Genomic DNA, 24,004 nt, shown 5'->3' with positions numbered 1-24,004 from the left:
ACAGGGTACTGAATTTGGATGATCAGCCATGATCTCATTGAATGGCGGAGCAGGCTCGAGGGGCCGAATGGCCTACTCCTGCTCCTATCTTCTATGTTTATGAAGAGGGACCGCCACCAGATCCTTGCAAACCAACATTGGTGACACGAACCAAATTAACCAGTCGGCTTATGAGCCCTGATTTACAAAGATATTCATCACTTTCCCTATGTGACAATGTTTCCTTGATGCCAGCTTTCTTAAGAGTACAGGGTATTGTACAAGGTACTCGTATGTACAGAACCTGGCTGCTGCCCACCTGATAGGCTTGGCGTATTGTTCTCTAAGCATGATATAAAGTGCCAAACAGGACAGCCCTCCTCATACCCAGCTCATGTAGAGGAGCGGAGAGTTTAGGGCTCTCTGTACAGGAATCACTAAAAAACTAGTGGAGAGGTACAAATGTTAGCCTTCATCTCAAGGGAGCTGGAATACAAAGAGGTGGAAGTTAGCTTACAGTTGTATAAAGCTTTGGGGTACTGCATTCATTTCTGGGCACCGCACCTCGAACGATACGATGGCCTTGGAGCGGGTGCAGCACAGATTCACCAGAAGGATACCGGGGCTAAAAGGGTTAAATTATGAGGAAAGGTTGTATAGCCTAGGCTTGTATTCCCTCGAGTATAGGAAGATTAAGTGGTGATATAATTGACTTGTTTAAGATGATTAAAGGATTTAGTAGAGAGAGAGAAACTATTTCCTCTTGTGGGGTGAGTCCAGAACAAGGGGACATAACCTTAAAATTAGAGCTAGGCTGTTTAGGGATGATGTCAGGAAGCACTTCTTCACACAAAAGGTAGTGGAAATCTACAACTCTCTTCCCCAAAAAGTTGTTGAGGCTGGGGGTCAATTGAAAATTTCATAACTGAGATTGAGAGATTTTTGTTGGGCAAGGGCATTAAGGGTTACGGAACTAAGGCGAGTAGATGGAATTAAGAATCAGATCAGACATGATCTAATTGAATGGCGGCACAAACTCTAAATGGCCTACTCCTGTTCCAATGTTTTGTGCTTCAACATTGGGTTTCTTTTCACTTCATTTTTGCCTGGCTGTACTTGTTCCCCTTCCTTCCACCCGCTCCCCCTCCTCTCCCCACCCAGCCACCAGCTAAAGCTCCGAGCCATGAAAAAGGTTGACAAATACTTACAAATTCATTTTTAATCTTTGGAAAAGCTGAAGCAATATTGTGCTGAAGCAATGTCCCCACAATGCAGCCATTTATCTCTCTCTGCATTCTCTATTAGATGGATTGTCAGTGCAAGGCTAATGCTGTGATGGGAGTTGGAGCTAATTTTTAAATGACTCCAAAAAATTGGACCCAGCCATCTCTGAGGTATGGACTGGTGTGCGGTAGGTAGCTGGCACACATTTTGCTGGCCTTCAAAATCAGGGCTATCGTGTAAAAGAGATGATATGCTACTTCTATTTTTTATATTTTGATTATCTTAAACACAATGTTTTACAACATTTTAGTAAATGGAACATTTCCATTTTCAGCAGATAGTGTCAGCGTCATTCACTTGTAAGTTAGATATGACATGGGCTAGATTTCCCGAACTCCTAACATAGGCCCCTTAAAGTGATTTTCATCTCATTAATCTAGATTTACACACACCCCAGAGGTGAAAGAAAAGTGATTGATAATGGCACCACCTACTCCCCCTAAAATTACATTTTAAATGTGGGTGAACATCTGGTCTCCCAATGGGCGCCTTCCAAAAAAAAAATGAAGATTTGTACTCTGTATCCAGGAAGGAAGTGGCCCCTTTAAACTTCCTGTACCACGTGGAGCAAGTCCTCCCAGCCAATACATAACTCAAACATGTAGATGCAACAGCATTGCAAGTAGAAATACCATTCCAAATACAAATACATCACTGATTTGTGTCAACTTGTAGGATAGGATTTCCCCCACTTTTCCCTGACACATCTGAAGGTGCTGATGTCTGGAATTTTTCCTTCCTGTTGGACTCTGGTAAATGCCCTCCGTTCTTTTACAGAGTTTCCATATGTCCAAGGATTCTACATCTTAACAGCAGCCTCGAGGGAATTCTACTTCTAGCAATGTGCTATTCCCACAGAGCAATTTAACTTTCAAAATATTAAAAAAAACAAAAACATGGGGGAGTGGGGAATTTTAACCCCAGGATGGGAGGGAGGGGGTGGTGATGCTAGTTAAAATTTCAGAAACCCAACCCACCCACTTCTGGTTTTAACGGAGGCAGGTTGGGGGATGGGCAACTAACCTGCTCTCCAGAGGTGGGTCCCTCACTTAATTGTGCTTTTAGGCCATGTGTCTCAAATTTTGAACTGCCTTTCAGGTTTAACTGCCGCGGGCTGTGTTTCCCAGGGCTCGGGATACCCAGCAGCTAAAGGGAGGTGGGTAAGGCCAGATCCAGCAAGTAAGTCCTTTCCAGCACTGCTTGTGGGTCAGGAGGAGCAGGAGTGCTTCCCCCCCGCCGCCCCCCGGCCTCCCAAACTAATCTGCTCCCCGCCCATTATGATCACCTTGCCATGCAGGTGAAGTTTGCAGTTGCTGGTTTCCAAAGCAGTCCAGCCGGGAGATCCAGCACAGTTGGATTGCAGCTGCACAATCTTGGAAATATTCCCCTTTTTACTGGTACAAGGAGAGCCCGAATCGACGGCTGGAGCGGGTCACGGCCAGCAGAAGGAGCGGCAAAGATGTGGTTGGACGATTGGAGATTGTTCTTGAAAGTACCGAAAAGCGAGGCTATTGCGCTTTCTGTTGGGTGGAGGAGCCGAACTCTGCGGTCTATCACTGCTGTCACAGTGAGCGCCTGGATTACACAATGAACAGCGCCGATGTACAAAATCCCGGCCTAGTTGACTCGCCATTTCAGACCTCTTCTCTCTGCCCCCCCCCTTCGATCTCTCCTCCCCGCTCCCCGGCTGTGGCCTGGTGTTGCAGACCTTCTCGCATGGCAGCCAGCCAACCTCTCAATCAAAACAAATGTCAATGATGTCCCGCTGTTAAATTCGGCCGGATCTCCATGTTACCCGCATTTCTGCATTTCCTAGCCGCGACCCCTCCACCCTCCACCTTGCGGTAAATATTGGAGCCATTATTTTCCTGCAGCCATGACACTGAAACAACAGCAAACAAAATCTGTGCGGAGAACTAACAAGTTGACATCTTTTCATAAGTTTGATTATTTCTATCCCTCTTCAAACAAAAACTGGTATTTGTGTAGTTTTTAGTAACAAAGCAGTTGCTGATTGGACAATCAGTGTTAAACGCTTTTAAATTGTGGCTACTGATTGGAGTTTGATACCAAGCCTGGTAGTGGAATTACGTTACTCTGACCATTGAGCAATTGTGGTCATAGAGTCATAGAGTTTTACAGCACAGAAAGAGGCCCTTCGGCCCATCGTGTCTGCGCCGTCCATCAATCCCTGTCCAGTCTAATCCCATTTTCCAGCATTTGGTCCATAGCCTTGTATGCAATGGCATTTCAAGTGCCCATCCAAATGCTTCTTGAATGTTGCGAGGGTTCCTGCCTCTACCACCCTTTCAGGCAGTGAGTTCCAGCTTCCAACCACCCTCTGGGTGAAAAAGTTCCTCCTCAAATCCCCTCTAAATCTCCTGCCCCTTAACCTGAATCTATGCCCCCTTGTTATTGACCCCCCTACTAAGGGGAAAAGTTCCTCTTTATCTACCCTATCTATGCCCCTCATCATTTTGTACACCTCAATCAGGTCCCCCTTCAGCCTCCTTTGCTCCAAGGAAAACAACCCCAGCCTGTTTAGTCTTTCTTCATAGCTGAGGCGCTCCATCCCAGGTAACATCCTGGTGAATCTTCTCTGCACCCTCTCCAAAGCAATCACATCCTTCCTATAGTGAGGCGACCAGAACTGCACACAGTACTCCAGCTGTGGCCTCACCAGCGTTTTGTACAGCTCCATCATAACCTCCCTGCTCTTATATTCTATGCCTCTGCTAATGAAGGCAAGTATCCCATATGCCTTTTTAACCACCTTATCTACCTGTTCCGCTGCCTTCAGGGATCTATGTACATGTACACCAAGGTCCCTCTGACCCTCTGTACTTCCTAGGGTCCTACCACTCATTGTGTATTCCCTTGCCTTATTTGTCCGTCCAAAATGCATCACCTCGCACTTTTCAGGGTTAAATTCCATTTGCCACTTTTCCGCCCATCTGACCAACCCGTTTATATCATCCTGTAGCCTGAGGCTTTCCTCCTCGCAATTTACCACCCCACCAATTTTCGTGTCATCCGCGAACTTACTGAGCATACCCTTTACATTCTCATCCAAATCATTAATGTAGATCACAAACAGCAAGGGACCCAGCACCGATCCCTGAGGTACCCCACTGGACACAGGCTTCCAGTCACAAAAGCAACCTTCGACCATCACCCTCTGCCTCCTGCCACTCAGCCAGTTTAGGATCCAACGCGCCAAGGCCCCCTGGATCCCATGGGCTCTTACCTTCTTGACCAGTCTCCTATGCGGGACTTTGTCAAAAGCTTTACTGAAGTCCATGTAAACCACATCCACAGCATTTCCCTCATCCACACACCTAGTCACCCCCTCGAAAAATTCAATCAGATTGGTCAGACATGATTTACCCTTGACAAAGCCATGCTGACTATCCCCGATTAATCCTTGCCTCTCCAAGTGGAGACTAATTTTGTCCCTCAGAATTTTTTCCAATAATTTCCCTACCACAGATGTTAGGCTCACTGGCCTGTAATTCCCTGGTTTATCCCTGCTACCCTTCTTGTATAATGGTACTACGTTAGCTGTTCTCCAGTCCTCTGGTACATCCCCTGTGGCCAGAGAGGTTCTGAAAATTTGTGTCAGAGCCCCTGCAATCTCCTCCTTTGCCTCACACAACAGCCTGGGATACATCTCGTCTGGGCCTGGGGATTTATCCACTTTTTGGCCTGCTAAAACCGCTAGTACCTCCTCCCTCTCGATGCTAATATGTTCAAGTATGTCACAGTCCCCTTGCCCGACTTCTATGTCTACATCGTCTTTTTCCATAGTGAACACTGAGGCAAAAAATTCATTTAAAACCCCACCTACTTCATCTGGCTCTACACACAGCTTGCCACTTTGGTCCCTAATGGGCCCTACCCTTTCCCTGGTTATCCTCTTGGAGAGAGGGGAGTGGAGGGAGGGATAGGACAGGGAGAGGACATGACAGGGAGAGGGGGGACACACAGGGGCAGGGAGACCAAACGCCCCAAAATTGCCCTCGCGCCCCAAAATTGCCCTCTCAACGCGGGGCTCCCCAGCTAGTATACTTATAAAACATCTTAGGATTTTCCTTTATTTTGCTCGCCAGTGTTATTTCATGGCCCCTCCTCGCCCTCCTAATTTCCTTTTTAAGTATGCCCCTGCACCTTTTATACTCCTCTCGGGCTTCCTCCGTCTTTTGTCTTTTGTAACTGCCGAAAGCCCACCTTTTTTTCCTAATGCATTTTTGTATATCCCTTGTCATCCAAGGTTCCCTTTGCTTGTTGGTCCCACCCTTGACCTTTACAGGAACATGTTGGCGTTGTACTCTCTCTATTTCCCTTCTGAAAGCCTCCCACTGTTTTGATGTGGATTTTCCTATAAGTAGCTGCTCCCAGTCCACTTTGGCCAGATCCTGCCTTATCTTATTAAAATCGGCCTTCCCCCAATTTAGAACCCTTATTTCCGGGCCGTCTTTGTCTTTTTCCATGACCACCTTAAATCTCACCGAATTATGGTCACTATCGCCAAAATGCTCCCCTACAGACTCTCCCACCACCTGCCCGGCTACATTCCCTAGAATTAGGTCCAGTACCGCCCCCTCTCTTGTAGGACTTTCTACATGTTGGCTCAAAAAGCCCTCCTGGATGCACTTTAAGAATTCTGCACCCTCTAAGCCTTTCACACTCTGACTATCCCAATTTATATTGGGGAAGTTGAAATCCCCCACTATTATTACCCTATTATTTTCACACTTTTCTGAGATTTGCCTACATATCTGTTCCCCTATCTCCCCCTGACTGTTTGGGGGCCTATAGTACACTCCCAGCAAAGTGCTTGCCCCCTTTTTGTTTTTAAGTTCTACCCATATGGCCTCATTAGAGGAACCCGCTAATATATCATCCCTCCTTACAGCAGTAACTGACTCCTTAATTAATATTGCAACACCCCCTCCCCTTTTACACCCCCCTCTGTCTCGCCTGAAGATTCTATACCCCGGAATATTCAGCTGCCAGTCCTGACCCTCCCTCAACCATGTCTCCGTGATAGCAACAATATCGTACTCCCATGTGTTCAACAACAACTTCAGTTCATCCACCTTATTTGCAAGACTCCTTGCATTAAAATAAATGCCTTCCAGCCCTGCCATATTCCCTTTTGCCTTCACATCTTTGCTCTGCCTTCCCTGCTGACTTGTTTTTTCCTCCGTATTTGGCTGTACATCACCCCCTACTGTAACTCCGCTCTGTATCCCATCCCCCTGCCGAGTTAGTTTAAACCCCCCCCAGCAGTGCTAGCAAACCTCCCCACAAGGATATTGGTTCCCCTCTGGTTCAGGTGTAAACCGTCCGACTTGTACAAGTCCCACCTGTCCCAGAAGCAGACCCAGTGATCCAGGAAACTAAAGCCCTCCCTCCTGCACCATCCCTTTAGCCACGCATTCATCTGTTCTATCCTCCCATTCCTATACTCACTAGCACGTGGCACCGGGAGTAATCCAGAGATTACAACCTTTGAGGTCCTGCTCCTTAATCTTGCCCCTAGCTCCCTAAATTCTTGCTGCAGGACCTCATCCCTCTTTTTACCTATGTCGTTGGTACCAATGTGGACCACGACCTCTGGCTGTTCACCCTCCCCCTCCAGAATGCCCTGCAGCCGCTCAGTGACATCCTTGACCCTGGCACCAGGGAGGCAACAAACCATCCTGGATTCACGTCTACGGCCACAAACGCCTATCTGTTCCCCTTACTATAGAATCCCCTACCACTATTGCTCTCCCACTCTTTTTCCTCCCTTCCTGGGCAGCAGGAGCACCCCCAGTGCCAGGAAGCTGGCTGCTGCTGCCTTCCCCTGGTGAGTCATCCCCCTCAACAGTATCCAAAGCGGTATACTTGTTTGAGAGGGGAATGGTCACAGGGGTTTTCTGCACTACCTGCCTACTTCTATTGCTCCGCCTGATGGTCACCCCTTTCCTTTCTTCCTGTGCAGCCCTTCCCTGCGGTGTGACCAACTCACTAAACATGCTATCCACGAACTTCTCAGCATCGTGAATGCTCCATCGTGATGGGAAGAAGTGCAATTGGATGATCTTTGTTCAAAGTAGTTGCTGGAGCCTTAAACACAAACACTGTGTGTAGGTTACATTTTGGAAGATGGGCTGTACTCCTTGGTCACTGTTCTTATTTTGAACGTGCAGGGTTATTTGTAATCCAGGACTGCAACAGAAAGGAATAATTTTATGAAGCTTTAAAACATGTGTATATTGCAGCGTTCAGCTTATACTAACTGGTTACATCTTTGGCCTCCCTGGTTAGAAGAGTCTAGAATAAAATGGTTCGGGGTGGGCGGGGGGGGTTATCAAGCAAACCGGTGGACACCATGTGGTTCCACTCCATGGTCACCTGGACATGTGCTCGAGATTGGAATATGGGTAACCAGTTAGAGAGACCCTCACCAGTGATCTTTGCATCTTACCTCTATAGATGGCAGATGCCCACGAGAAAATCCATGAGGAGATTGTCCGATATGCTTACTCTGCATACCGAGTGAATAAAAGGGAAGAGTGTGAGAGAGAATTTGAAGGCCCTTCAGTCAGTGAAAGAGGGACCGAAATCTATGGCAGAATAGACATGTGCACATCGGTAAAGTGGCTCAGGTGGTAGTTTAAGGCCACTGCATTGTGCAGCACTCTTTACTCCAGGTTCCCAGAGGTGCCAGGAAGAGCCCCCAAGTACAGAGCCTTCCACTGGGGATGCCCACCTGCAAAATGTTGTGCCAGAGGACATCTCCATGGAAGATGAGGGCAAGAAGATTGGAGGGTATGCAGCAGGTACAACCACAGGAATTCCTTCCGTGCAGAATGGAATGGCACTGAGGGAGTTTCCAAGACACGCTCAAGCAGTGAGGCGGACGTGTCCCGAAAGGGAATTTGGGACCTTGCATCAGTATGCAGCTCTGTCCAAAGAGGTATAAGATGGGATAGAACCACTCCATACTCTTGAGCTGTCTCTGTGCTTACCAGAGTTGGGTTGAATTTGGATTTTATTTCCTGCACAGCATTAATGGCAAGACAGACATAATGTCATGGGAAGTTTGTGTTTCATATTATGGAGTCATAAAGTCATAACGGCACAGAAGGAGACCATTCGGCCCATCGAGTCCCTGCCAGCTCTCCGTAGAGCAATCCAGTCAGTCCCATTCCCCGCTCTATCCCTGTAGCCCTGCAAGTTTATTTCCCACAAGTGCCTCTCCAGTCTCCCCTTGAAAACATTGAGTGTCTCCGCTTCTACCACTTCCGTCGGCAGCGAGTTCCAGGTCCTCACCACTCAGAGTAAAAAAGTTTTTCCTCACTTCCCCCCTGTATCTCTTGCCCAAAACCTTAAATCTGTGTCCCCTAGTCCTTGTACCATCAACTAGTGGGAACAGCCTTTCCCCGTCTAGCCTATCCAAACCCGTCATAATCTTGTACACCTCTATCAAATCACCCCTCAACCTCCTTTGCTCTAATGAAAACAAATCCAGCTTCTCCAACCTGTCCTTGTAGCTAAGATCCCCCATCCCCGGAACCATTCTGGTAAATCTCCTCTGCACCCCCTCAAGTGCCTTCACATCCTTCCTAAAGTGTGGTGACCAGATCTGGACGCAATACTCCAGTTGTGGCTTAATCAGCACTGGTTCAGCATAACTTCTCTACTTTTGTACTCAATACCTCTATTTATGAAGCCCAAGATACCATACGCTTTGTTAACCACTCTCAATATGTCCCGTCACCTTCATGGACCTATGCACATTAACTCCCAGGTCCCTCTGTCCCTGCACACTCTTTAAAACTGTGCCATTAAGTGTATATTGCCTCTCCCTGTTCCTTCTGCCAAAATGCATCACCTCATACTTTTCTGTATTAAATTCCATCTGCCACTTGTCTGCCCATTCTTCTAGCCTATCTATATCCTGTCGCAGTCGATTGGTATCATCCTCACTGTTTGCAACACCCCCAAGTTTGAGTCGCAGCTTGAGTATGTAATTTAGAGATAATCATTATCTGCTGATATATCAATTGGACAACCAGTTGAAGGTAGAGTATTCCAGCCAGACACCTAAAAATAGAGTTCTATGAGCAGAGGCTGCAAACTGCTGCTGTATGTTTTCTAAGCCTTTTGGATTGCAAAGAACCCATTAACAAATTCAAAATAATAAATGATAGGAGTGGGAGCTGCCGGGTCTTTTCAGTGTTTGATCTATGATCTCGTCCATATAGAAACCACTTTTAAACAGGGCTCAGATTCTTTTTATCTACATTACCTTGTCTTGCTTTTATAAAAGTGAATCGGAAGCAAGTTTGGCTTTTGTGCGACACCTTCACGAGCTGATGAGAATAATCATGTCTTTTGAATCAGTGTCCTGATAGTCTCATTTACAGTGACCGTGACGAGCTATTCCAAGAGACGCAAGTAAAGTTGAATGGGTTAAGTCTGAATAGTAACATGGAAATAACCCAATGCAGACAAATGATAGTTGTGGAAATCAATTCATGCCATTGCGTTATTTCTAAACGATGATGAATTGGATCTGTATCGTTCGCTTGTTGGACTTTCCGCATGAACTATTCCTAGTTTATGAGGTGCTGTAGGATAACCCATGATCTGTAAGTATCCTCCGCTCAACACTAAGTAGATTCCTCACTTGACCATTACTATCAAGCCAGGGGACCAACACTGGTTCAATGAGGAGTGTAGAAGAGCATGCCAGGAGCAGCACCAGGCGTACCTAAAAATGAGGCATCAACCTGGAGAAGCTACAACACAGGACGACATGCATGATAAACAGTGGAAGCGGCATGCTATAAGCAATCCCACGACCAACGGATCAGATCAAAGCTCTACAGTCCTGCATCGAGTTGTGAATGGTGGTGGACAATTAAACAACTAACAGAAGGAGGAGGCTCCATGAACATCCCCATCCTCAATGATGGCGGAGACCAGCACACGAATGCATAAGACAAAGCTGAAGCGTTTGCAACCATCTTCTACCAGAAGTGCCGAGTGGATGATCCATCTTTGCTTCCTCCTATGGTCTCCACCATCACAGAAGCCAGTCTTCAGCCAATTCGATTCACTCGACGTGACGTCAAGAAATGGCTGAGCGCACTGGATACAGCAAAGGCTATGGACCCCAACACCATCCCAGCTGTAGAGCTGAAGACTTGTGCTCCAGAACTAGCCGCGCCTCTAGCCAAGCTGTTCCAGTACAGCTACAACAGTGGCATCTACCCGGCAATGTGGAAAATTGCCCAGGTATGTCCTGTCCACAAAAAGCAGGATAAATCCAATCCAGCCAATTACCGCCCAATCAGCAGCAAAGTGATGGAAGGTGTCGTTGACAGTGCTATCGAGCGGCACTTACTCACCAATAATTTGTTCACTGTTGCTCGGTTTGGGTCCTGCCAGGACTACTCGGCTCCAGACCTCATTACAACCTTGGTCCAAACATGGACAAAAGAGCTGAATTCCAGACGTGAGGTGAGAGTGACTGCCCTTGATATCAAGGCAGCATTTGATCAGGTGTGGCATCAAGGAGCCCTAGTAAAACTGGTCAATGGGAATTGGTTGGGGGTGGGGGGGGGGGGGTGGAGAACTCGCCATTGGCTAGAATCATAAGTTGTGGTTGTTGGAGGCCAATCACCTCTGCCCAAGGACATCGCTGCATGAGTTCCTCAGGGCAGTGTCCTAGGCTCAACCATCTTTAGTCGCTTCGTCAATGACCTTCCCTCCATCATAAGGTCAGAAGTGGGGATGTTCGCTGATGACTGCACAGTGTTCAGTGCCATTCACAACTCCTCAAATAATGAAGCAGACCATACCTGCATGCAGCAAGACCTGGACAACATTCAGGCTTGGGCTGATAAATCGCAAGTAACATTCATGCCATACAAGTGCCAGACAATGACCATCTCCAAGAGAAAGTCTAACCACCTCCCCTTGACATTCAAAGGCATTACCATCGCTGAATCCCCCACCATCAACAACCTGCTGGTCACCATTGACCAGAAACTTAACTGGACCAGCTGCAGAAATACTGTGGCGACAAGAACAGTTCAAAGGCTGGGTATTCTGTGGCACGCAACACCACCTGGCTCGCCAAAGCTGTTCCACCATCTACAAGGCACAAGCCAGGAGTGTGATGGACTACTCTCTCCAACAACGCTCGAAGCTCAACACCATCCATGACAAAGCTGCCCACTTGATTGGCACCCCATCCACCACCTTAAACATGCATGCCCTCCAACACCAGGGCATAGTATCTGTAGTGTGTACCATCTACAAGATGCACTGCAGCAACTCGCCAAGGCTTCTTCGACAGCACCCTCAAAACCCGCGACCTCTCCCACCTAGAAGGACAATGGCAGCCACCACCTCCAAGTCACACACCATCCTGACTTGGAAGTATATCGCCGTTCCTTCATCGTCACTGGGTCAAAATCCTGGAACTCCCTCCCTAACAGCACTGTGGGAGTACCTTCACGGACTGCAGCGGTTCAAGAAGGCGGCTCACCACCAACTTCTCGAGGGCAACTAGGAATGGGCAATAAATGCCGGCCTTGCCAGCAACACCACATACTGCAAATGAAGCAAACAAAAAGAGGAGGGGGGAGAAAAATTTTGGCCTCCATTCAATCAAGATCTGAAAGTGTGAGGATCAATAAAGCCATTATTATTTTTATGTATCACATTCAGGAGCAATACCACAGAATGAGTCATTAATCTACAGGGTCAGCAGGCCAAATAAGATGATTCACATCAACGGTTAGCGTGGAAGGAGAGCGATGTTACGAGTGACACCCACGTGATTTGAAGACCATAAACCTGAATTAAAATTGAGGCTGCCATTTTGGGAGAGAAAGAAGCTGTTATCATGTTGTCATTTGTACATTTTAGTGACTTGGCTTCCTTGTCATGTGGCTGCTGATTTGTGAGATGAATGAGGTCTGCTATCTGTAATGTATATTTATAAACCCCATTGGGAAGGTGTGCCAATAGTTTCCCAACTTCAACAGTTCCTTTTTTAAATGAAGTCAGGAGGAGGATGCTTCATTTTGGAGTAACTTGTTTGCAAGGAATTCGATTTGATATCTTGCAGCTGTTGCAACAAAAAAACAATCAGATATCAGGTTTGGCTTCACAGCTGGAATACTAACCTTAAAATAAATACCCTCAATTTTCAACTTTTGAATAACATTTATGCATTTTCTATCGGTTCTTGCATTACTTCAACTACATTTATTTGCTCATTTTAATTTTACCTTCAGGTCTTCTTTTCCTTTTAAAAGAACTTGCATTTATTTAGAACCGAATCACACCCGCAGGGCCTCCCAAAGCCCTTCCCAATGAATTACATTTGGGGCGTAGTCACTGTTGGGCAAATGTGGCAGCCATTTTGCACATAGCAAAGTCCCACAAGAAGCAAATGGGATGCAGAAGCAGTTTATCTATTTTTGGCGGAATTTGAGGGATGAATGTTGAGCAGGACATCAGGAGAACTCCCTGCTCCTCAGTCAATAAGGTTGTTTGTATCCACATGAACAGGAGGACAGAGCCTCGGTTTAACATCTCAGCGGGAAGATGACCTCTCCAACAATGCAGCACTCCCTCAGTACTCATACTCATAAAAATAAACATAGTGTGGCGGAGCCACCAAAGGACTCAGATCGTTTGTATATAATTCCTTTAACAACATGTTAGCTACAGTCTGAGTCTGTATCTTTATTTATGCTGTTTAACTGTACAGAGTGTGGTTGCTTTAACAGCGCGGTTAAAATGTGATGACGTCACGCCGTTCATCACGTGATCCCTGACTGGCAGGAAAACGTGATGACGTCAGCCACAGGACTGCAGGGGCAGTCCTCGTGGAGCCTCCAGAGAGAGCAGACCTACATTCGATGTTACCCTGCAGTTTATTGTTAAAGCCTGTTTGTTTCATTAAAGTTCATTTTGTTTGATTGCCTGAGTAGAACTCAGTCTTTTAGTTAGGAACCCACGTTCCTACAATAGATCATATTGAATGGCAGAGCAGGCTCGAAGGACCTAAAGGCCTACTCCTGCTCCTATTTTTCTGTGTTTCTATGAATCGTAGAAACTTGCAGCACAGAAGGAGGCCAATCAGCCCATCATGGCTGTGCTGGCTCTTTGAAAGAGCAACGTGCTTAGTCCCACTTTTTGTGCGTAACCCTGTAAGTTCCTCAACCTCAAGTCTCTGTCCAACTCCAATTTAAAAATATTTATGGAATCCGCTTCCACCACCTTTTCAGGCAGAGCGTTGCAGATCCCAGCAACTCTGAGTGGAAAGAATGTCTCCTCATCGCCCCTCTAAATCTTTTGCCAATGATTTTGAATGTATGACCTGCAGTTATTGACCAACTCGCCAGAGGCAATAATTTTCTCTATCAAAACCTCTCATCATCTTGAAAGCCTCTATTCGGTCACCTCTTAACCTTCTCTGTTCCAAGGAAACAGTCCTAACTTTTCCAACCTCTCCTCATAACTGAAGTCCCTCATCCCTGGTAACATCCTGGTAAACCCCTTTGTAAAGTCCGCGCCTCAATAATACACGGACTTCGGGAGAACAGTTTAACAGGTACTTTACTGAACAAGAGGCAGCTTGAAACTGAAACTACAGAAGCCTGCTAGGGCCTTTTATACAGGGGTGGTCACTGCCGGTACTGCAGTCTAAGACCAGTTATTCCCTTAAAGGTACATACACAACACCCTCTACCCTTTCTAAGACCTTTACAGCTTTCCTGAAGTGTGGGGCCCAGAATTGTCCACAATACTCCAGCAGAGGCCTAACCAGTGATTTATAAAGTTCCAGCATGATCTCTTCGCTTTTATATTCTATTCCTCTATTTAAAACCCCAGGGAACCTAGATGCTTTTTTAATCCAGTTTTCATGTAGGGTCATCGATCTGAAACGTTAACTCTATTTCTCTCTCCACAGATGCTGCCTGACCTGCTGAGTATTGCCAGCATTTTCTGTTTTTATTTCAGATTTCCAGCATCTGCAGTATTTTGCTTTTGCTTTTTTCACCACCTGAATAACTTGCCCTGCCACATTTAAGGATTTGTGTATATGGACAACAAGATCTCTTTCATCATCTACTATTTTCAAAATTGTGCCATTTATTGTATACTGTCTATCCATATTATTCCTCCCAAAGTGCATCAGCTCACACTCGCCCCCTCCCGCCCTTGCCCGTCCCCTCCCGCCCTCGCCCTCTCTCTCTGGTCCGTCCCCTCCCGCCCTCGCCCTCTCCCGTCCCCTCCCGCCCTCGCCCTCTCTTGTCCGTCCCCTCCCGCCCTCGCCCGTCCCCCCTCGTCCACCGCCTGCCCCTCTCTCACACTTTCGCCCGCCCTCTCTCTCTCTCTCTCTAGCCCTCTCCCACCTGCCCCACCCTCTCCTCTCTCCTCCATGTTCTCTCCCCTCCCTCCCTTCTTTCCGCCTTCTCTTCTCTCCCCTCCCTCTCTCTTCTCTATCCTCTGCCGCCCCACCCCCTCCCCCAACTCAATCTCTGCCATTTTGGAGATGCATAGTGAAGGCAGATGGTTATAAAACCAACAAACTGAGAGTTGCCATGGCAGCTATGAAGTACCCATATGTGGCCAGTTTGTGTGACAGTGGTTTTGAGTGGTTTAACCTGACTAATGTGCTTTTTGGGAAAAGTACACTTAAACCTAGGTTAATTCTGCAGCTTATGTAACCACATTTTGAAATATATGTATAATTATATACACTTTTTTCTGGACCAAGCCTTTATTCTTCAGCTACAGCATGGCCGTAGTAATCACAACAGCACTATAAATCATCACTTTGACTGATAACAGGGGCATTTACCTCAAAATAGTGTTGCAACTGTTTGTGAAATAAAACCATCTGCTCAAAAGTGTAGTTCAAATGTTCCAGTGTACTCATTGAGTAAATTGTATTAAATAGGTTTCATCTTAGAGAACTGTCAGTAATTGTTAGCCACTCCCTGTGTATTTTTTTCTTCTTTTGTGTAGGAATGGTACCTGGTGTGAGATTGTACCAGCTGGAACTGGCCAGAAAAAAAAATAATTCATTAGGATTTGGCAGTTTATTGATTGCCACATTTTATTGGGAAAATGTTGAAATCAAATTGCAAAAACCATTACAGAAATGTCAATGAAATCTTTACCAGCTGGCAGTCGGTCAGGTTCCTTGCAGGGTGAATAGTTTTGAGAATGAAAAAGAAAGTAAAAAGTTCAATAAAAGAGAGAGGGATAAACGCGCCAACCCAGTCAGCCTCCCGTCGGTGGTGGGGAAACTTTGAGACGATAATCCGGGACAAAATTAATTGTCACTTGGAAAAATATGGGTTCATAAATGACAGCCAGCACCGGTTTCTAAAAGGCAAATCGTGTTTGAGTGGCTTGATTGATTTCTTTGATGAAGTAACGGAGAGGGTTGATGAAGGTAGTGCGGTTGATGATGTGTATTTGGACTTACAAAAGGCGTTTGCAATAGTACCACATAAGAGAATTGATAACAAAATTGAAGCCCATGGGATCAAAGAGGCAATAACAGCATGGATGCAAAATTGGCTACGAGACGGAAAGCAGAGAGTAGTGGTAAACGGTTGTTTTTCAGACTGGCAGGAAGTATACAGTGATGTATCCCAGGGATCGGTATTAGGACCATTGCTCTTTTTGATACATGTTAATGACCTGGACTTGGATATACAGGGCGTAATCTCAAAGTTTGCAGATAACACCAAGCCCAGAACTGTAGTAAACAGTGAGGAGGATAGTAACAGACTTCAGGACATAAGACAGACTGGTGAAATGGGCAGAGACATGGCAGATGCAATTTAACGCAGAGAAGTGTGAAGTGCTGCGTTATGGTCGGAAGAATGAGGAGAGGCGATATAAACTGAAGGGTACAGTTTTAAAGGGAATGCAGGAACAGAGAGACCTGGGGGTGTATGTGCACAAATCTTTGAACGTGGCAGGACAAGTTGAGAAGGCATGGATCCTTGACTTTATAAATAGAGGCATAGAGTACAAAAGCAAGGAGGTTATGCTAAACCTTTATAAATCACTGGTTAGTCCCCAACTGAAGTATTGTGTTCAGTTCTGGGCACCACACTTTAGAAAGGATGTCAAGGCCTTAGAAAGGGTGTAGAGGAGATTTACTAGAATGGTACCAGGGGTGAGGAACTTCAATTACATGGAGAGACTGGAGAAACTGGGTTTGTTCTCCTTAGACCATAGAAGGTTAAGGGGAGATTTAATAGAGGTGTTCAAAGTCATGAAGTGTTTTGACAGTAAATAAGGAGAAACTGTTTCTAGTGGCCGAAGGGTCGGTAACCAGAGGACACAGATTCAGGGTAATTGGCAAAAGAACCATAGACAAGATGAGAATTTTTTTTATGCAGTGAATTATGATGATCTGGAATGCACTGCCTGAAAGGGTGGCGGAAGCAGATTCAATAATAACTTTCAAAAGGGAATTGGGTAAATACTTGAAGGGAAAACCTTGCATGGCTACGGGGTGAGACCAGGGGAGTGGGACTAACTGGATAGCTCTTTCAAAGAGCCGGCACAGGCACAATGGACCGAATGGCCTCCTTCTGTGCTGTATCTTGCTATGATTCTATGAATAAAGTGGGACATTTTGTTGTGGTTTTTATTTTCAAGAGCACTCACTAGTCTTGTTTCTCATGAAGAAGGGGGTGAGATAAATCATAAGTGTTGCCTTAGTTTCTGAGCATGTATTGAATACCATTTGGGTCTTATTGTTCTGAATCAGCGAAACTCAACATCTGTATTTAACCCTCTTAAGGATGCACAAAATTAAAAACAGTTGACATCTGCTAATTTAAAGTGAGCAAGTTGGATGAGTTTCAGGCAATTCAGCAATGAAGCAGTTTGTATTCACACAGGTTTTTTTTTACATATGGGACTGTGTGTTTTTTCATCCTAGTACAGCAAAACTACCCAATAAAATGTGAAATATATATTGTAAATGGACAATTGTGTTCTATTTAATTTTTTTTTACTATCATACTTCATGCTCTCATAATGAGGGGCTTTATTAAAATATATTCTTGTAGAACTCTTTTTATGAACGTAAAGTAGTTGTTTGAAAGACCCGAGGATCTCTGTCGCGTACATCATCCAATCCAATGGGGATCATACTGTACAGACTAAAATGAGTTCGGTACCTTGCCCCCTTTGGTTTTCAAGTTCCCTTCCAATTTCTCCTTTTATCCCATCTCCCTTGAAAGAAGTGACTCTTGCAGTGACGCGCTTGCCTAAGAGGCCATTCTTCACATGTGAAAGAGGGGCGTGTTGGGAGGATTGACTCTGAATCAATGTGAGGTAGTGGGGGAGGGGCACACAGCAGAGCCAAGTCCAAACCAGGGTTCACCCAAGAATCCACGCAGACAATTTGACTCAGGAATCCGTAAATGAGAGCATCATCACTCGCCAGGTACGGTTTTTCCCTCTCAGACCATTTAGTGCCCACTGTTCTGGCTGAGATTAGCTCATTCAACACAGACTGGGAATCAAATCCAGTATTTTAAAATGTTTTTAAAAATGAGTGCCTCTTAAAATAGCCGACAGAAGACTATGATACAAATGTGTTAAGTATTTGTATGATGAGTTTGCTCAACGTAATTTCCTGACATTGTTCTTTGCAGCCTTGGTGTTGACTTAGACAGTCGGTCCTTTGGGGCTTCCATTCGGTTACTCAGTAAAAAGAAAACTTGAATATCAGAATATTTTGTGTGATTTAGAATAGTTGAGCTTTTCATTTTTAGATTCCCAGTTTTGAACCTAGTTACATTTAGGTTATATTCTTTTTATGTTATGCTCAGTGTGGACTGCTACCAAATTACATATACCGCGCTTCAAACGGAAAGAATAATTGGGAACATTTTGTGGTTAACCAGGAATTGTATGAAATTGGAGTAAATGATGTAGGACGAAGCAACACTGATCCCAGAAATGTTTTGTTCTCTTCCCATTGGCATTGTTCACATCAGTTGGATCCTGTTCTACTACAGATGCAATGCCTTGTGCTTCCTCCAAACCTGTCGATTCGCAGTGTTTTGAAAATGTTAAAGCAGCAGTATGGTTTTCCGTAGAACTAGCCAATCGGCTGGCGTTTTCCAGCTTGGGAGTTTCTGCACTGCTACTTTTTTTTGTGAGCATTATTTAATATCCCAATTAAAACAGGACAGTTGGGAGCTTCTCTCTCACGCGCGCTCTCTCTCTCTCTCTCTCTCTTTTTCTCTCTCTCTCTACGGATATGTCTTAACAACACTGATGATGTATAATGAATCTGACCTATGGCACTAGTAAATGCCAAACTTGTGCTGGTAAAAATGCATTAACTTGGTCTCCCCCATCAATCAAGAATGAGAAAAGCACAAGAGATAATGCAAGAAACTGGAAGCGAAAAAGGTAGCTGAGAAAGCGGGGAATGAAACTAAACTTGCCAAAGGAAAATGAGAAATGAAAAAGGGGCAAGGAGAGTAGAGCAGGAAAAATGAGAAAGGAGGAAATGCATGTAGGATGGTGCACTTGGAGTTTAGAAGGACTAAGAGAGGGAAGTTTACAGGAGCATTGACCACAATAGCATCAATAAGAGAAACATAGAAGATAGGAGCAGGAGTAAGCCATTCGGCCCCTCGAGCCTGTTCCACCATTTAATGAGATCATGGCTGATCATCCAAATTCAGTACCCTGTCCCTGCTTTCTCCCCATATCCCTTGATCCCTTTAGCCTTAAGAAATATATCCAACTCCTTCTTGAATATATTTAATGAATTGGCCTCAACTGCCTTGTGTGGTAGAGAATTCCACAGGTTCACCACTCTCTGGGTGAAGAAATTCCTCCTCATCTCAGTCCTGATGAGGAAAGTTGTGACAGACTGGGTTGGAGACCTGAAGTGAGAATTGTGGTCTGAGTAAATGGCAGCTATTCTGGGTGGAGTTGTATGATCAGTAAGGACTGCACGGCCTTAATGTTGGGGTTGGTGGTTCTTTCACATTTTCATAACTGATATTGAAGATGATAGTTCAATCTTGAAGTTTGCAGATGATACCAAATGAGCAGGGCCGGTTAGTACAGTGGAAGATGGAGGACAAGTTAAGGAAGAGCTTGAAATGTTTGGGGAGGTGGGCAGCCAATTGGCAGATGCAGATTAATAGAGATAATTGTAAAATCATGCATTTTGGATTATTATGAAATAATAAGCAGAGGGATGAAATTTAGGAGAGCCGTAGATCGATCCCTCAAGACAGTAAGCCATCGTCCAGCTGCTGTCAAGAAAGAAAGTGGGATGTTGGGTTGAACAAATAGAATGTGGATTGAATGCGATCCTGTAACTGTCTGCCATACCTGGAGTATCTTGCACAGCTCTTGAACTCTCATTACAAGAAGTATGTGACTGAGCAGATGAATATGCAGAGAAGAGCTACTGAAGTGCTTTGGGGACTGGAGAATAAAAGACAGACTCTCAGAACTGGGACTCTCCTCCTTAGACAGGAGAAGACCAAGGGGGAAATACAATTGAGATATTTAAATTATTATGGCTCTAGGATGTAAAAGATTAGTCAGGGCTATTTGTTTTGGTATAGCAGAACAAGAAGACATCTGAGTGCAAACTGAAGTGGGATAGATTCAGATGGCGTGCAAGAAAATATTACTTCACTGAGAGGGTGGTCAGTTTTTGGAGGAGCTTACCAAGGGAGGTTATTTGAGCAAGTAGTTTGGATCTCTTGATGGTCAAATTAGGGAAGTATCTTGAAGGGAAACCCATTGGTTACAACTACTATGACAGCAGGAAAGAAGACTAGATGCACTCTGGTTTTTACTGGCCTTGAGATTTTCAATATTTCTATCAGATGATGAACATTTTCTTGTATCCTGTCTAAAGTGCAAGGGCTGCTAGAAGAACCTGCCTGGATATGGGAGCAATGTTCCAATTGGTTTAGCTTTTCTAGAAACTTAATGAGAAGAAAAGTGCACAGAAGAGCGAGCCAAGTTTCTTGCAGGTAACATTAGCAGTGGGAGAGGGATGGGTGACCAGATGAGATGCTGAGTGATGATTGATTGAAGAATAAGGACTAATATTGGAGCCATCAAAATGAGAGGTGGTAGCTGTTCGGCTTATTATAAAGATGACAAATTAAATGAAACCGATTTTCATTGCTTTATTGAAGCACTAGCTGGGGAGCCCCGCGTTGCGAGGGCAATTTTGGGGCGCGAGGGCAATTTTGGGGCGTTTGGTCTCCCTGCCCCTGTGTGTCCCCCCTCTCCCTGTCATGTCCTCTCCCTGTCCTATCCCTCCCTCCCCTCTCTCCCTCCCCTCCCCTCCCTCCCTCCCCTCTCTCCCTCCCCTCCCCTGTCTCCCTCTCTCCGGCCCCTCCCCCTGCCTAGCGCCTGAGGTCCGGTGCCGTTGCTGAGGTCCCCCGCGTATCGCGTGGCTGATGGACGGCCGCTGCGGGCGGGCGGGCAGCGCATGCGCGGTGAGTGTGGGCGGCGCATGCGCGGTCAGTGCGAGCGGCCCGCGGGAGCCGGCAAGGCCGTTAGCGAGTGGGAAACTTCGGGCGGCGCGCCCGTGCTCCGTCCGCGACACCTGAGAGGGGGAAGTAGAGAGAGACAGAGAGGGAAGAGGAGAAGGAGAGAGAGAGAGGGAAGAGGAGAAGGAGAGAGAGAGAGATTTTTTTCAGCTTCAGGCCCCGAGTCCCCCCTGCGCGAGGGTGAGGAGGGGGGGGGGGTTGCTAAACACAATATAAAACTCAAATAAATTGTTAATTAATTGCCTAACACATAATTGAAATATTTACCTTAGTTCCCTAACACACAGAAAGTGTGGGGGAAAAAATCGTGGAAAATCAAGATGGCGGCCACTCACCTCGGTTCAGAAGGATAAGGCCCGCCCACACACGCACCGATTGGTCGACCGGTCAGGTGACCGAAGCGTAGGATTGGTCAATCGTCGAGTCACTCGACACTCAACTGTAGGAAGACCTCGACGTCACACGGTCGCTAATGAGATGCTAATGAGCGGAACGCTGAACGTTTTTTGGATACCGCGGGCGGGGATTTTTGTCCGGCCAAAACGTAAATACGCCTATGACCGGTCCGGAATCGCAAGCTTTCTTTTGAGGCGACGCGCGCGTCGGTACGCTCTGTAACTTCCAAACGTATAGAGACCAGGTGGACAGACAGACAGACAGAAGAGCCGCTTTATATATATAGATACGATGGAGATTAAGATGCAGTGATTCTGCCTTTGTAATACAAGAAAAATGGAGCCTGTGAGCCCTAAAGGGATGCAGTCTGAAGGAATGTGATGAATGTACTTCAACTGCACAGTTGTTTAAGTATAAATTGAAGTAACCTATTTTTACCAAATATAGATCGCAAGTGAGCGCATTTGGAAGTTTGTGTGCTAAGAAGCCAAGATGTAGATATAAGCAGATTATTTTGGTTAGACTGAATGTAGAGTGGGAGGATACTGGTTTAAAATGTAACCGCCTCAAACAATGCTCCTGGAACCATGGATGTTGTTTGTGGATGTCAGCAAGCCAGGGTTGAAGAGTGGAGATGCCTGGATGGGTAAGTATTCTGGAGTTTTGCTTGACTATCATTTGGGGATCAAGGATTATTTAGATTACTGTAAATAGTCCATGTTGAATTTATTTGGAATTTGAGTGAGCTTTAAGAGCTGAATGAGCTTTGCTTGATCCATGTTTTGTTTTGTGTAAAACACCTCAAAATAAGATGTTTGCCATGCCATGAACACTATTTTAAGATCTGTTATCAGACTCATTCAGCAATTTAATCAGTTTTAAGATAGGTTGGAGATGACTGAACGTGAGAAAAGGAATTATTTTTTAATTTGGAAAAGAAAAAAATAGTTTGCCTTTTCATTTGTATTTATACTCTTTGTGCTTTGCTTTTGTTTTGCAGTTCAGATTTGGAAATGTCACCTTGGACTTGGATATTCTGTGCATTTGCAGTCTTTTATTTAGGCTTTAAGCCTGGAATTGAAGGATATGATATATTTAACAGCTCCACAAAGCTGCTACATTTGGCCATGGACAACACCACTGGGCGAGTGTATGTTGGGGCAGTGAATTTCCTCTATCAACTAACAGCAGAACTCCACCAGGAAGCGAGAACAACAACTGGTCCGAAACCTGATGATCCATCGTGTGTCCCACCAATAACAATAAGTTGCAAAGCTGCAGTACAAACTGATAATTACAACAAACTTCTTTTAATAGACAAAGATATGGATAGACTTGTGATATGTGGAAGTATATTTAGAGGAATTTGCTCATTATGGCAGTTAAGTAACATCAGTAAAGTCATTTATGAAAATGAGAATGGTGGAGAAGCTACATTTGTTGCAAGTAATGAATCCACTGTGGGACACATAGCTACCGTGATTGAATCAACGGTGGGACCCAAGCAGGTGATTTTTGTTGGAAAGAGTCAGACAGCATATTCCACTACAATAATTAGCACCAGAACACTTTCTCCAGTGGGAACGTACCATTTTTTTGAGCTTATTCAAGATACTTCAGCTGTGAAACCAGACTCTCATCTACAGTATCGACATGACTTTAAATTTTCATTTGAAGATGGTGCTTTTGTTTATTTCATTTTCTCTCGAACGGATGGAACACAACATGAACCTCAAACCTATATATCGCGTATTTGCCTTACTGATGCCTCTTACTATTCCTACATTGAAATGGTCCTGGGATGTGATGATTGTAATCTTGTGCAGTCTGCTTACATCACTAATCCTGGAGAAAAACTTGCTCAGGACATGAACGAATCAGGGGCCTATGGGACTGTAACTCCACAGGATAAAGTGCTCTTTGCCGTGTTTAACAGAGGTAACCAAAAAACAGCCTCTCCTGATAAATCTGCTTTCTGCATGTTCTCTTTGAAGCAGATAAATGAAAAGATTGAAGAATATAGAGAAATCTGCTATAGTAACCAAGGGAAACAAGATGGAAAAGATGTCGTTTATAATCCTTACAAATCCGACAATAAGTTCAATTGTCCTAAGGATTTGAAGGTAACTAGGGCTCAATATTCACTTACCTCAAAGTGTGTTTTTTTTTAAATGAGATTTCATACCATACTGTATATTGAAATATACTTCAATTGTTATTTGTAGTCACCAGACGTTGGGACACTCAAGTCAGTCAACACCTAATAGGAACACTTCCCTTTTTAAACCGAATAATCAAACTCATTTCCCATTTCATGCAGAAAATACATAGGATTTTTGCTAACGGCATTATGTATACAATGGAAACCGATCATGTGCAAGGATGAGGGCAGTTTGATATGGCTGAATACAATTGGGCCATGGGTTATGTAGTTTCTGACTGCTGGATTTGGCTGCTGACCTGGGGTAAGCTTGGTTAGACTGTTAATGAGAGATCACAATATAAGTGAGAAAGTCCATTCAAGCCATCCTAGCTCACCATTTAGAACAAACCTGTAGTTGTATCCCTCCAACTCAACTCAATCAGAACTGTTTCTTAATTGATTCCAGAGTTTTTGCCTCCACACTGCTACTCAGAATTTCATTCCACATGTTTAGCATTCTTTGCATGAGGAACTTCCTGACATCTGTTCTAAATTTACCATTTGACCCGTGGACCTGTGACCACTTGACCTATTAACT

The 24,004-nt window shown here is 45.0% G+C and overlaps 1 protein-coding gene across 4 annotated transcripts in view; it reads left to right on the top strand.

Moving 5' to 3' along the window:
* LOC147105761 (plexin-B2-like) overlaps positions 1-24,004 on the top strand; it is a 274,135-nt gene that overhangs the window by 156,327 nt on the left and 93,804 nt on the right. For all 4 annotated transcript variants that reach the window (XM_086010484.1, XM_086010486.1, XM_086010483.1 and 1 more), the window contains exon 3: positions 22,264-23,386. In XM_086010484.1, the coding sequence (XP_085866610.1) occupies positions 22,277-23,386 (1,110 nt within the window). In that variant the 5' untranslated portion in view covers positions 22,264-22,276. The remainder of the gene's footprint in view (positions 1-22,263; positions 23,387-24,004) is intronic.

This window comes from Somniosus microcephalus, chromosome 17 (assembly GCF_052327205.1).
Source record: "Somniosus microcephalus isolate GS21.2 chromosome 17, FLI_Smic_1.0, whole genome shotgun sequence".
NCBI classification, from domain to species: Eukaryota; Metazoa; Chordata; class Chondrichthyes; order Squaliformes; family Somniosidae; genus Somniosus; species Somniosus microcephalus.
Note: the sequence above shows the minus strand (reverse complement) of the source record. Positions and strands in the feature narration are given on the sequence as shown.